The sequence below is a fragment of the Leptopilina heterotoma genome, unplaced genomic scaffold (genome assembly GCF_015476425.1).
Source record: "Leptopilina heterotoma isolate Lh14 unplaced genomic scaffold, ASM1547642v1 Lhet_17, whole genome shotgun sequence".
NCBI classification, from domain to species: Eukaryota; Metazoa; Arthropoda; class Insecta; order Hymenoptera; family Figitidae; genus Leptopilina; species Leptopilina heterotoma.
In genome coordinates this window covers 3,803,976-3,819,056 of record NW_025110886.1, presented here as the reverse complement: position 1 = coordinate 3,819,056, position 15,081 = coordinate 3,803,976, and the positions used below count along the sequence as shown (strand labels likewise).

Genomic DNA, 15,081 nt, shown 5'->3' with positions numbered 1-15,081 from the left:
GGTTTGAAAACTTTCAGCTCATTGAAAATTGTGTGTGTCTTTGCAAAACAATTATATACTCATTAGTTTAAAGTGAATTAAATTATTCCAAGTTGTAATGATTTACCAATTTAAAGAAATTTAAAAAAAGACTGAATGATTTCAACAAATAAAATTTCAACAATTTCAATTTTTGACCAAATATACACTACCGTCCAAAAGTATCAGGACGTTTACATTCAAATCTATAAAAAAACATGCCACCACTTTTTCAACCATATCTCGGAAATAAAAGGAGATACAAGAAAGAATTAAATGCGATTAGAAAGCTGATTAAATTTTGCGTAAAATAAGCCGTCTTTAAAGTCATTTCGATAATTATTTTTTGAGTTGTAGAGTGAGAAAGAAATAAAAAAAATTATCAAATTTTCTCATTTTTGTCTCTTGACTTCAACTTTTTCAAAAATCTAAAAAAATTTAGATAAATGTTTTTTAAAAACACAGAAATCTTTGTTAGAATTTCAGCTTTAAAATAAGCCTTTGAAAATTAAAAAAGGTTTATCCGTCTTCGATATATCATTAAAAATGTGAAGCCGTGTTTCGACCGATGGGAGCATTGATATTCAACAGTGACGACTCGATTCTGGCTTCGCGCGGCAGCGAATGAGAGAAAACAAGGACGAATTTTTGCTTGAGAATAATAAATAATGATGTTTCACGAGTAATATAAAGAAACTTAAAAGTTCATCGTACCCCCGCAAGAATTCGTTCCTGTTTTCTCTCTTATTCGCTGCCGCGCGAAGCCACAATCGAGTCGTCACAGTTGAATTTCAATGCACCAATCGGTCGAAACACGGCTTCACATTTTTAATGATATATCGAAGACAGATTAACCTTTTTTAATTTTCGAAGGCTTATTTTAAAGCTGAAATTCTAACGAAGATTTCTGTGTTTTTAAAAAACATTTATCTGAATTTTTCTAGATTTTTGAAAAAGTTGAACTCAAAAGACAAAAATTAGAAAATTTGATAATTTTTGTTATTTCTTTCTCACTCTAGAACTTAAAAAATAATTAACACAATGACTTCAAAAACGGCTTATTTTACGCAAAATTTAATCAGCTTTCTAACCGTATTTAAGTTTTTTTTGTACCTCCTTTTATTTCCGAGATATGATTGAAAAAGTGATGGCATGTTTTTTCATAGAGTCGAATGTAATCGTCCTGATACTTTTGGACGGTAGTGTATATTCAATTACTCCACAAACTAATTATTTAACTGTAAATAATTTAATTTTAAATTTATTTGAAAGTGGAATAATAGAATTTGTATTTGAATAAACTTTGGAATATTTGATTTTTTAATTGAGTGGAAGAAATAACAATTGATTTCTGTTAGATTTTGTTAAAAAGATTGTCTTTTAATATTGATAAGTTTTCCAATTAATAAATTATTTTAATCGTTTTTCTTAACAATCTTCTTACGGAATTGAAGGGAAAAAATATTTTGATTCTTGTTTTGATGTTTGGCTTTTTATTTGATCGAAATTTAAATTATTTACCCATTAAAATATTTAAATTACATTACATATTTACTGTTTTCAGTGGATAGAATAAGGGGAAGGGGAAGGCCAAAAAAAGACGCTGCAACAGGTAGTGATGCATACGAGAGAGACGATCCGAGAAACGAGCAAGAAAATCGTATTTCTCTAATTTTTGACAACTGAACGTCACTTCATTTTGTTTTAATGAAACGAATTTCTCGCCAATTCACGCGATATTTCGAGTATCTCGTTTTTTAAATATATACGTAAATGCTTATATAAATATATACGTTAAATTCTAGTTTTCTATTAAAAATAACATAATTTACCATTACTGCTGTTAATTATGATATTGAAATAATAATAATTTATGTGAATTGATAATATATTATTGCATGTTGATTGTATGATAAATTTTTTAAATATTTTCAAACAATTTATTGTCATAACCACTTTGCACTCAAGAATTTCAAATGTTATTATTAGAAATTATAAATTAAATACTGTACACAATTAATTATTACTGGAAAAATGTGGAGTTTTTTAATTTAATTTTTGCAAATTTAATATTTACATTTTTTCAATTCTTAGATTAAAGAAATAAACACTTTAATAAATAGGTAAATAATATTAATTTATTTAACAAATAGGGTAAAGAAACAAATTGATTATGTCTTTACAAATCATAAAAGTTTTAATAATTAAATTTTTAATTCTGCGAAGCTTCCTTAAGTACATAAATGTACAAAGTGAATTAAGTTTATTTGAAAGAACTCAAAAATTAAATTTATTGCATGCATTTAAAAACAGAATAGTTTTTTTGCTTCGTCCAATCATTAATGCACAGCAGCTCTCGGGTAACTTCTTTTCCTAATCTGTTTCTATGTTTTCGAACAATTAGTGATGAACGCGAAAAGAGTCTTTCTACGGACACAGAGGTAGCCTGAATTCCAAGAAGGTCCCGTGCCATTCGTGATAGAGTAGGGTATATGGTTTGATGTTCTTTCCACCATTTAAGAATATCAGTAGTCGCTGGCGATAAATCTGATTTCAAATATGAGTCCAATTCAGATCTCCAGTTGTTGGACTTTGCGTTAAGATGGTTCTTTTTTCTCAATCTCCTATTTGAATCATCTTGCGTATACAAACATAGGAAATCAATTTCATCATCTGAAGAATCATTAGCCTGACTGTCTGGTATCTCTTTCTCAACATTTTCAACTGAATTTTCGCCCTGATCAATGTAATATTCATTTTTGTAGATTTCCTCGAATTTTTTGATAGAAGACGTTTTCATCGCTCTTCCCCACTCAGTTTTCTGAAAAAACGGCTAATCGATGACGAGGATCCAGTATCAGAACAGCACAATATACCCAGTTACACTTTTTGTAATGCTTAATTATTTTTTCATGTGCAGCTTCAAGAGCATTCCTTATTTTCAAATTAATGATAGTAACATCGGTGCTATTCTGGATGACTTCAACGGTTTTGAGAATTTGGTCTAACAATAAATTAAGTCCGATGATCACCAGAGGTAAGGAAACATATTTTTCTCCAGACAGAGCTTTTGAAAATGATTGAAATAATTTCAAATGCTTGTGTGCTGCCTCCAGAAGTCCCCATTCTTCTTCCGACAAAGAATAAATCGCCAATTCTTTGTTTGAAATGCAAAGTAATTCTAATGCTTTACGCAATTTTTTCCCCTTTCCAATCATTTCATACGTTGAATTCCATCTGGTTTTGCTGTCGATACCTGGAGCTACGTATGGTATATCAGTGGAGGCACAGAAGCATTCCAATTTGTTCCTCAATTGCTCAGAATATTTGATTTTAATAAATAATTTTTTTAATTTTCCAATAGGTGATACATTTTCTGACTGCCTCGAGTTTTCTGAAAGAATTTCTTCTTCTTCGTCATCATCATTACAAGCATTTTCAATGTCTTGTTCATCTTGTGTCTGAAGCTTCAATTCTGCGAGAAAACTCTGAACCCCTAAATTTTGAATGTGTGCCATACATCTAAAATGCTGATCTTCACTGTCGAATTGAATTCCACTTTGCTGTAATAATTGGCCAAGTTCCTTTATAAAAGTGGTATTGCTTGCAGCATTATCTACAGTAATTCCTCCAATTTTATTATCGAGATCAAATTTTTTCAAAAAATCGAAAAATAAATTTGCCATGTCGATGCCTGCATGTCCACCGTTAGCCGGAACAAACTCCAAAGTTAGGGATTGTAATGTCCAATTATCATCAATATAATGACCTAAATAAAAATTTACGTAATAAATAAATTTTATTTTATTTATTTTATTTATTTTATTTATTTTATTTATTTTATTTATTTTATTTATTTTATTTATTTTATTTATTTTATTTATTTTATTTATTTTATTTATTTTATTTATTTTATTTATTTTATTTATTTTATTTATTTATTTATTTTATTTATTTTATTTATTTTATTTATTTTATTTATTTTATTTATTTTATTTATTTTATTTATTTTATTTATTTTATTTATTTTATTTATTTTATTTATTTTATTTATTTTATTTATTTTATTTATTTTATTTATTAATTTTATTTATTTTATTTATTTTATTTATTTTATTTATTTTATTTATTTTATTTATTTTATTTATTTTATTTTCCTATTATTATTAAATAATTACCCTGAATGCCGTAAAAACATGTAGTAGTAATTGAGGTCCATCCGTCAAAAGCAAAGGATATTTTGGAGGAATTAGATTTCAAATTTTGAATTACATTTTCTTGCATTTCTGTAAAAGTTTTTCCAATCATCGAATGCAAGCAGTTTCGGTGGGGCATTTTCGCTTGATGATTTAAATAATTAAAATATTCTTGCGACATTTCGTCATCAAAAAAATTAACTGGCAAATACTTTTTTGCAATCCACTCGACAGTCATTCGATTAAATATATCTTGATTAAATCCCTAGATAGATAATTACTCATAAGTACTTGAAAGATTAAAAATTACAAATTAGAATAAAATTTTTTTAGTTAACTAGACAAATATTTTAAAATAAATTTTTATAAATTAATTGTATATTAGTAATAACCTTAGCAGATTGACGTTCAGATACACCAGAAAATTCTTTATTATATTCTGCTTTATGAGAATTTTTAAAATGTCGCATAATTCCACTCGTATTTCCATCTTTCATTTTTATTTTTCTCTCCTTATTATTTTCATCTTTGCACAACTTGCATTTAGCAAATTTCTCCTTATTTTCATCGAATTCGAATTCAAAAACTTCCCCAAAAACTTGTTTCCTCTTTTTTCGCAAATTCTCTTCAGTGTTCACGTCTTGCCTTAAATTCGTGGTTTCATCACTAAATTTGAAATAAAAATATATTTTTTACCTATATTACATTTACTTATTAACCCTACAAAAAATTAGACAGTTATTTCAAATTTTCGAAACAACGATTTTAACCTTAATTTATTTACAATTTACCTTTCTAAAGATCTCTTTGGATTTTGAGATTCCGTTGGTTCTTGGTCCATTTTATGTACAATTTACGAGATTTCCCGAGAATTTAATCGGATTTGTTTTCGTTTCCGAGACGGGACGATTAAATAAAAACAAATGAAAAATCGAGTTATTCATTTACAAAATAATAAGTAAAACGAACAATTTCAGGCGAGACATTCGATTTTCTCGTATCGTCGTGAATCACTAGCAACAGGTTACAGGACCCAGTAAAATAATGGATGAACAAAAAAAGGCCAAAACTAAAGGTAAAAAGGAGAGACAGAGAGCAGAGAAAGAGAAGAAAAGAGAGGAAGCGGAAGAAAAGAAAGAACTAGAAAACTTCCGTACAAAGTAAAAAAGTCTATACCTACATAATTCATAAAACTGTGGAAATCAAGGAAAACTGAATTTAAAAATTTTTCTTATTTAAGAAACATTATCAATGAAGTAAAGACATTTTCTAACTAAATCGAACACGCTCTTTCTAATTACGTAGTAAAAAAAGGAATTTCAAACATTGTCAATTAGAAAATTTCATATAATGCTTTTTTTCAAACAAATACAAGATATAAAGTTGTTAATATTACTTAATGCTTTTTAGTTTTGTAACATTATCCGAGCGCTTATATGTACTGCAAAAAAAAAGTCTTAAACTCTTAACAAATGAAAATCATATGTATATATAAATAAGAAAATATTCTATTTATCAATATTAATTATATAAATATAAAATTCGTATAAAAATTGCGAATTAATAAATGTTTAATTCATAATTACAATTTATTTGTTTAATAAATTAAATTAATGATTTATTTAATAATCAATTAATTAAATATAAATTGTTAACAATTTTAAAATAATATGTATTTCATAATATTTAATTGCATTAAATTAAATTCAAATAATTTATTATTTTTTAGCTAAACAATTAAAATTGAAACAGTAAGATATAATATATTTAGATCAATTAAAATTCGAACTTTATGTATATTAAAATTTCTGTGGAAGAAAGGCATAACAGCATAACTGCATTTGTCATGATTTCGAGATAAATTAATTTTAATGTTCTCTCACTTCTGTCAATTCAGAAAATCAACAGATTTGTTCGGTCTTTTGCATTTAGTATTATTATTTAATATATTTTCAAAACTCTTTTATAACATTTAATAAAACACACGATTTGATATAAATTTTGATAATTTTTCATCGGAATCATGAGTTTTATTGCACTTATGCGGTTATGCAAGTTCAGATTGTATATGAGTCCAACTTCAGACACTTTTAATGTCACAATTTATTTTGGTTTGATTTGTCATAATAAAAAAATTTTTCATACAAAGACAAATTAAACTATTAATTCGTTAGAAAAAATTATAAGAGTTTATTTAGTTATAAAATTTATTTTTTTATAAAATGTTTTTAATTTATTGAAAAGAGAAAAAAATTTACTTTACTGTTCAACTTGAAGAATTTTTCAATTTATTTTTTGAAATACTTTCCAAAATTTTTTAGAATAGAAATACCCTTAAAAATAAGTACATAATTAAATGCACAATTTATGCTATAAAAAATTTGTTCCAGTTTTATTAAAATAAATATATTTAATTTAAAGTACGAAAAATGTATTTTACTAAAAACATTTTATTACAAAATTCTTATTGTTTTTATTCATAAAGGTTATTTTCATTTTTAATTATGTCAATTGTTTTTTAAGCTGAATGCAGTTATGTTATTATGCTGGTCTCCTTTTGTCAAAAACGCAATTATGCGATTATGTTTTCCATTATTTTCTACATTAATAACCATTTTAATGATTTTTCAGCTATTGAACTTTGAAGAGCAATATTAAATATATACAAATCTGATGTTATCTCAAATTTGATAAAAATGTCAGTTATGCTGTTATGCCTTTCTTCCACAGATTTTATTGGTCGTCTTTTTAAATTATAACATTCCATTACATTTTGTGTTTATTAAAAATGATTGAAGAACAATATAATAATGTCGGAATACAAATGCTCAATAGAAATTTAAATTTACAATTCTTATTGATCGTCGTCATAAGATGTTGTTAAATCTGAAACATTCGATACTTTTAATTTATGCCAGAAAAAGCGTCTATTTGGTGGCATTAAAGGCAAAAGTTTCTCCACGATATCATTCTTTTTTGCCTCAGGGATTCCTCGAAAATCATTTTTTACGTCAGTTGGTGGGAAACCTGATTTTAAGATTTTTGTCTGTAAAAAATCGAACTGAGGTAAGTCGGAGTTTTCCTCGTAGGATAAATTATAAATTATTTTATGATTTCCTCGATTGAATCTGACTTGTTTGATGTCATGAAGGTAAGGTCGGTTTACTTTATTCTTTAACTTTTGAGCAGATTTATGATCGATCCACAAACTGAAATCATAAGGTGTCATAGATTTCACAATTACGTTTCCTGAATTGGCATTTCCCACTGCATCTTCGAAATCAGTAAAATCATAAATTTTTCCTTTCTTTTTCATAGAGTTTTCAACCTGGTGATGAAAAGCATCAGCGGACATAAAAGTATGACCACTTTCAAAATAATTAAGTTCAATAGATTCAGCTTCAATTTCCTCAGAATTTACAAGGTACACAAGAAAAGAAAATAAACACCAGTTTTTATTTTGAGCTGCACAATTATCTAACCATAGTGTAAGATGCTTTTTGTCCCGATTTTTCAAGAAAAAACTGTGAAAAGCACTGATGATGTCTTCTTTTTTCGGCCTGAGACTGCTTCATGCCAAATTACAGCTATTGGTTTTCGCATATTTTGCTGAGATCCCAAGGGAACGTTTGATTGAAGGCAACAATTCTTCGAGTAAATAATGCAACTTCATATTCTTCCATTTTTGGTAGCATTATAACTTTTTGCAAATCAACGGAAAAGTACCCATTTTCTGATGAAGTGTAAGCTTTTTCGACGTGATTTTGATATTTTTGACGAGCTTGAATTGCATTTTTATTATGACTTGACCATTTATTGCAATCTTCACAGTTTAGGTTTAAATTTTCTTTATTGTGGTTAGGATTATGAAGTCTGAATTTTTCGCATTCTTCGCACTCCTCATGGCCTAATTTTGTGAAGGAAATATTCATTTTGGCTACGACCAATCGGTAACTTTCGTATGAAATTTCGTGTTGAGGATATTTTTCCAGGAAGTCATTGTGCATATTTGTAATTGTTAATTCGGATGATAAATAACGCCTGTTAGGCGCATGAGCGCGACGATAATGCGAAACACAAGGGTGGTAACTTTCAATATGAGCTTCAATTAAATTCTTAATTTCTCCTGACGAAGTACTTTTTGCATGACCTCGATTTTCAACCGCTGACGGAATTAAAGTAATAGGATCCACAGAAGACAACGAATTTTTAATCATTTTATCATTTCCTTCTTTAAAACCCAGCATCGATGAAAAAAATAATTTGCAAACTTGTCGTTTATTGCCTTCATCATCTTCAACGTGATAAGAATAATGATTCTGTCTTTGACGGGTTGCATTTTCGTATCGTCGTTTAACATCTGAAACTGTCACGTGATTTGTTATAAATAATCGTCTTTCAAACATTCCTAAATTCCAAAATACATTGTTAAATTTTTCACGAGTTGCATGAGATGTATGTTCATTACATTTCAATCGGCAATTTTTACAAGTCTCAAGAACAGGATGTTTTTCGCAAAGTTTTTTGACTTTTGATGATTCCTCGTCAGTTTTGTCCTTTTCATTTTTCTTTCTCTTTTTCGTAATTTTAATATCTTCAATACTCGTATTTACAGTCTTACTTCCGGAACATAAATTTGTCGTCTGAATATTTTCTTTTGAAAAACTGTCGTCATTTTCTGCACTCACAAAAGGTTGCCTTTCTAATCTGTCTTGCTCTTCGTTTGTAACAATTAATGAATTTTCACTAACAACTGTACTATTACTGTTTTTTGACAAATCGAGTATTTGCGATGAATTATTATCTGAAGTAGTTTCTACTTGAATCATTGGTGAAATTAGTCTTGATAAACTTTGATTTTCATTTCCTATTTCTTTTAATTCATAATGGTTCGACGGAATATTTAGGCTATAATCGTAATAATTTTCTTGAACTGAAACAGGATGCAACACAGGCACAGTATTATAAGGAGCCATATTTCCAAACTCAATTGGTTGTTGATTAAACGCAGTTGGTTGTTGGTTAAACGCAGTTGGTTGTTGGTTAAACGCAGTTGGTTGTTGGTGAAACACAGTTGATTGTTGATTAAACATAGTTGGCTGTTGGCTAAACACAGTTGGTTGTTGGTTAAACACAAATGAGTTGAATTGGTTTTCTTCTATTGGCGATTCATTGTGATTGAGATTCCCGTAAAGACTATAATTATTGAGATTCATATTCCAATGGTCTGAAATATAAAAAGCATTTTTTTAATTAAGATTATGCTTTTATTTTTTATCATATTTTTTAATTTATAATTTATTTAATTTCAATTTATGAATTTTAAATAATTTTAAAAAAAATTTTTTTAATAATTTAAAATATTTTATTTATTTATTTATTTTATTTATTTTTTAAATAATTTTAAAAATTTAAAAATTTTTATTTTTTTTTATTTATTTTTTTATATTTTTTATTTTAAATTATTTCCGTATTTATTTATTTAAAAATAAATTTACATATATATAAATAAATATTAAAATAAATATTTATAGGGGAATGTAGTCAAGGTTGGCCTACTGTCTAGGTAGGCCACTCGCGTTTTTTTGTCAAGTTCACTAGCGCCACCTACGCGCATTTTTGTCGAAGCTTGTCTTAGTGAAACCTAACTTTTTGTTCAATTACATTTTCGGAAAATCGAAAATTGTGTTTTCTGTGACGTCGGTACAAAAAAAGCTCAAAAAAAGTTTTGTGCATAATGTGAAAAACCATTAATAAAAGATAAAAAACAAATTGAATCGTCAAGGCAAGTATGCAGAAAATTTGTGGGACTCATGGTTGAAAGGAAAACAAAGTAAAAAATCGAATCCCGAAACGTATTTCTTTACGGTTACAACAATTCGGTAATGTTACTTACTGTCAAGGTCGGCCACTATGTGTTTAAAATGCGCAAAGATGACGACGAGCTACTTCATTTGCAAAAACTGCAATTCTGAATAACTCATATTATAATTGATCATCTTATTAATATTTTTATTTAATTTTATTAATATTTTAGTGCAAAACTTTTTTTTATTTATATTTATTTTTTTATATTGTTTATTGTTATTATTTTGTTATTTCATTAAGTTACAAACTGTAAACAATAAAGAATGAATTTTCCGTAACTCCAAACATGTTATTTTATTTTTTAACGATTAATGCCCTTTGAATTTTAAACATGGCCGACCTTGACTGTAATGGCCAACCTGGACTACAAATTTTTTTTTTTTTAAATCTTTATAACTTTTTCATTTTTAAACCTGTCAATTTACTTTGTACAGAAAAAATGTTCCTATTAAACAGGACTTTCCAACCATATACTTCAATTGTCCAAATTCATTTTTAAAAAAAAGTTATAAACAAAAGTCAAAAAGGTGGCCGACCTAGACTATGTTCCCCTATTTATTTATATTTATTTCTAATGAAATTAATTTACTACAAAATTTCTTACTAAATTTGTTTTAGAAAAAATTCTTTTAAATTTATAATTTATTATTATGTCATTTAATTAGTTTTCTTTATTGCAATTACTCTTGCTTTAAGTTAGGTTATATTAAAATCAAGTTTGAAGTTTTTCTAACAATTAAGAAATATATTTATTTTAAAATGACTATAATTAAGTATTGTAATTAAATATAGTGATTTCTTCTTACCTTCATTAAAATTCATCGTTATTCATTAATTGTCAATCTCGAATATAACTATAAACACATTTCGATAATATATAAACAAATGTCAAAATTGTTGATAGGAAACCATTTTGTTTTAATCATTCGATATCTCGAATTAAATTATGCGAGATATTTGTTATTAATGCTTTTTTGTTTGCAAATATGAACTTCACTCGAATTATTTACAAAGTGAGAAAGCCCTAATAGCATGATGCTTTTTTATATTGAAACAAACTACGGTTCTCGGATGATTTTACTTAATGAAAAAGACTTAACGGCTTTTAATACATTTTTTCTTAGAATGTTATATATATATATATTCCTATGTATTTTTATCGGGATTACAAATTATTTGACAGTTAAGGCTTTTTAGTATTAATATTCTAACCTTTTCCAATCTTTAAAATGTAATTTCAGAAAAAGTAATAAGATTATTACATTTTTATCACGTGTAATAGACGCAAAAATTTTTAACGAATCTATTAATATAAAAAACTCATTTTTTATAAAAATGTCAGTTAAAGACGTTTTTCCTTTGTACGGCAGAAAAGGAAGAAAGAAGATGAATATCTGAGGACAGGAAGAAGAAAGAAGAATCTAATGACGAGGAAAAAACAATGAAAAGAGCAAAACAAACACTAGGTGGAAATGAGGAAATAGACAAAAGAAATAAAAGAGCAGAGGAAAATCATGAAGGAAAAGAGCAAGAAGTAAAAAAGATGGATGAAAATGATAAAGAGGAATGTGAAAATAGAGAAGAAACTGAAGAACAGGAAAGTAAAGATGAAATTAATATAGATGACCTTAAAAAGAACAATGAGCAACTTCAGTTATTATTATTAAATACTCAAAACCAGTTCTCTCAATTTATTAATTCGACTGTATTGAATAAAAAAGTACAAAAAAGGAATCAGAAAATGAGATAAAGAAAAGAGAAGAGGAAAGTAATGATAAAGAGGAAAAGATCAGAGAGATGGAGAGAAAAGAGAAAGAAATAAGAGATAGAGAAAGACGCAAGAGGGAGAATGCTGAAAAAGAGGCAAGATTGAAAAAAGAAAAAGAGAGACATGAGAACGAGAGACAAGAGAGAGAGAAAAAAGAAGAGGAAAGTAATGATAAAGAGGAAAAGATTAGAGAGCTGAAGAGAAAAGAAAAAGAAATAAGAGAGAGAAAGACGCGAGAGGGTGAAGGCTGAAAAAGAGGCAAGAGTGAAAAAAGAAAAAGAGAGACATGAGAACGAGAGACAAAAGAGAGAGAGGAATAAAAGGGAACAGATAACTAGTAGACGAGAAGAAGATCTCCTGGCTCGCGAAAGAAATGTGCTACTCAGAGAGCAGCATCTGATGAACATGCAAGCCACATATGTTAGATCAGGATACTTATCCATCCATTCATTTTATATTAGATTCGACACAAGTCAGGAAAATGTTTGGAAAAACTTTTAATTTCATAAATGTAGGGGGGAGAATTATGTTAGGTAAAATTTCAAAATTGAATGAAATCCAAAATATAAAAAAATAATTAAAATAAAAAAAAGTTTTACATTATTTTTCAAAGTAAACTGGCAATAGAATGAATTTCTTGTGGTATTTTTTCATGATGTGTGTAAAATGTGTGATTGGACAGTTAAAAGAATTCTACTGTTCAAAAACATCGATATTTTATTGTTCAGTAATTTTTATGGAAAAATTTCTCTGGTTAAGACACTACACTAGTATATTCCCATGTTTTTTGCACCGCTTCGAATCCAAAGATAGAATTTCCATTTAAAATGAAAAATTATACCACTAAACTAGAATGTTTTTATGTCTTTTTTCCCGCTAAATCTTAATTCGAAGTCAGATTTGTCAAATTGACAAAAAAATTTGAGATAAACTAAAAAAAGTACCAAAAAACAAAAAAATCGAAAAAAAATTTTTTTTAACACTATACAAAAGTATTTCTATGTAATTTTTCCACCAAAATCTGAATCCGAAGTCAGAATTAATGAATTAGCTCAAATTTTGAAAATAAACTCAAAAGGCTATCAAAAAAAAGATATTGAATTTATTTTTAAATGTTAATTTTGAATTTAATAGATTGGATTCATTTACGTATTTTGGCTGCAACATTGCGCCCACTTTATGCTTTTCAGAATACAAGTTTTTATATTTACTATTTGTTTAGGTAATATTGCCGCAAGGTTTTGATGGAGGCAGCATTGATTGCGCCGGTACAATTGTTAATAACTATTTATTATATTTGTTATTTAGTAGAAGAAGAAAAGAAATAATAATTTCTTTTGTCCTTCTAACTATTTTTATAAGCATTTCTTAGTTAAAGGAATTCTCATGAAATGTTAATTTTGGCTCCGAATTCGAATTCAACGGAAAAAATACATCGGAATATACCAGTGTATGTTCTCGGTAAAAAAAAATTTCTTCTTTTTACATTTTAAGCATTTTTTCAGTTTTTTAAGTTTATATTGTACCAATCTGACAATTTTAACTTTGGATTTAGGTTTAGCGAAAGAAAATACATGGAAAGAGACTAGCGTAGTCACTTAATTGTTTTGTTCATTTTTGATTTTAATTTGTTTTTTGAAACGTTTTTTCGAGTATATCTCAAAAATAAGAGCCAGTCTGACAAATCCGACTTTGAACTCAGGTTCAGTGGGAAAAATACACGGGAGTATACTAGTATAGTCTATTTTTTGTATGCCTGTGTAATCATCAAAAAAATGAAGAAACGATTGTTTTAAACAATAGGACTTTTAACTATCCAGTTTATTTGTAATGTTCTAATGTTATAAATTTTCTATCTTTGTGTTTAGATGCAAGCGAGCGGATGAGAACGCGGCCGCGGAAGAGGTCGTGGTTCAGGATGAGGAAAGCGAGGCGATCAATTTTACAACCGATTCAATCCGTGCACCCAATTTCAACAAAACCTAAATTCCCGATTTCGTTATTAAACACGTAATAACTATTTAAATATCTCTTTTATATAGATCTTGCGAATCAGATTTTTTAAAAAATCCCAAACAAATTCACCAGTTTTTGTTTTACATTTTTGTTAACTTTGAAGTTTTTTTTACTTGTGTGAAATTTTACACAACCACTTTTTATATGTAAAAAAGACTGCTTTTTGGATTCTTTCTTTCGGCTATTTAAAAATTGCACAAAGGTAATAAATTTTGTTAGAATTCCTAATTTTTACTTCTACAAAAAAAGTAAAAAATTTGGAGCATACTGTTTTAAAACAACACCCCTTTTTTTACTAAACAACAAAGAATAATTAAAAAAAATTTATTTATATAACTTGCTCAAAACATGTATAGTTTAAAACTTAAGTTTTCAAATAACTCAAAAACATTTAGTTATCATAATTGGAGATAAAATCTCAGTAACTTTGTACTATTATTATATTATTTTGTATTAGCAAAACAATTACAAAATAAAAAAAAGTTTAAAGGATCTTTATAATTTACTTTAATTTTCAAAATTAAATAAATAAAATTACAATAATACTTTTAATTCATTTAAAAATTTATTTTTTAAATAATAAATAGAAGAAAGTGTTAAAATGTAGGTAATACATTATACGGTCAGTGCATAATCTCGCTAGCATAAATTCCAGATTTTATGAAAAGAAATTCCGGAGCAGAAGTATTTAAAAGATGTGTGTTTGTAAAACATTTGACAACTGAGACAATGGTGGAAACATTGGAGGAAGTGATTCGGTGACCGAAAAATGGAAAATCGCCATAGTGGATTCGGGATGTACAATTACAAAAATCGTCAACCAGGCAAACGCCTGCCAAAATCTTTCTGGGACATGAGTTCGTGGCAATCGTTCTGCAAATATTTCTATCAACTACATTCGAATATATGCAGTCGAAGCTTGCGCTTTGTGGATTCCTGTCGTTTCTAGATTAATATTCATGGTGATGAAAGTCAACAAGAAAGAGGCTACGTTTTAAGTCGTAAGTTTGTTTTCCAAGATATTTTTCCATTTTCATATAAAAGTTTATGATTTTTCTTATTATTTATTTACATATATTAAAATTAATTTTGAAAGTGTATAAATTAATATCCATAAATTTTCAGAGTGAATTGACATCGCGAATGCCTCGTAGAATTTTACGTAATAGAACAGTTTCCGGACTCCAGGAGAAGGAAGAGGAGAAAGAAAAGAAA

General features: G+C 27.5%; 1 protein-coding gene across 1 annotated transcript; it reads left to right on the top strand.

Moving 5' to 3' along the window:
* Positions 1 to 11,417: 11,417 nt before the first annotated feature.
* On the top strand, positions 11,418 to 12,101 carry LOC122499612 (vicilin-like seed storage protein At2g18540). The gene is made up of 3 exons (XM_043608060.1): positions 11,418 to 11,443; positions 11,487 to 11,735; positions 11,804 to 12,101. Exons 1-3 carry the CDS (start codon positions 11,418 to 11,420, stop codon positions 12,099 to 12,101), a joined length of 573 nt encoding a protein of 190 aa, XP_043463995.1.
* Positions 12,102 to 15,081: the final 2,980 nt, after the last annotated feature.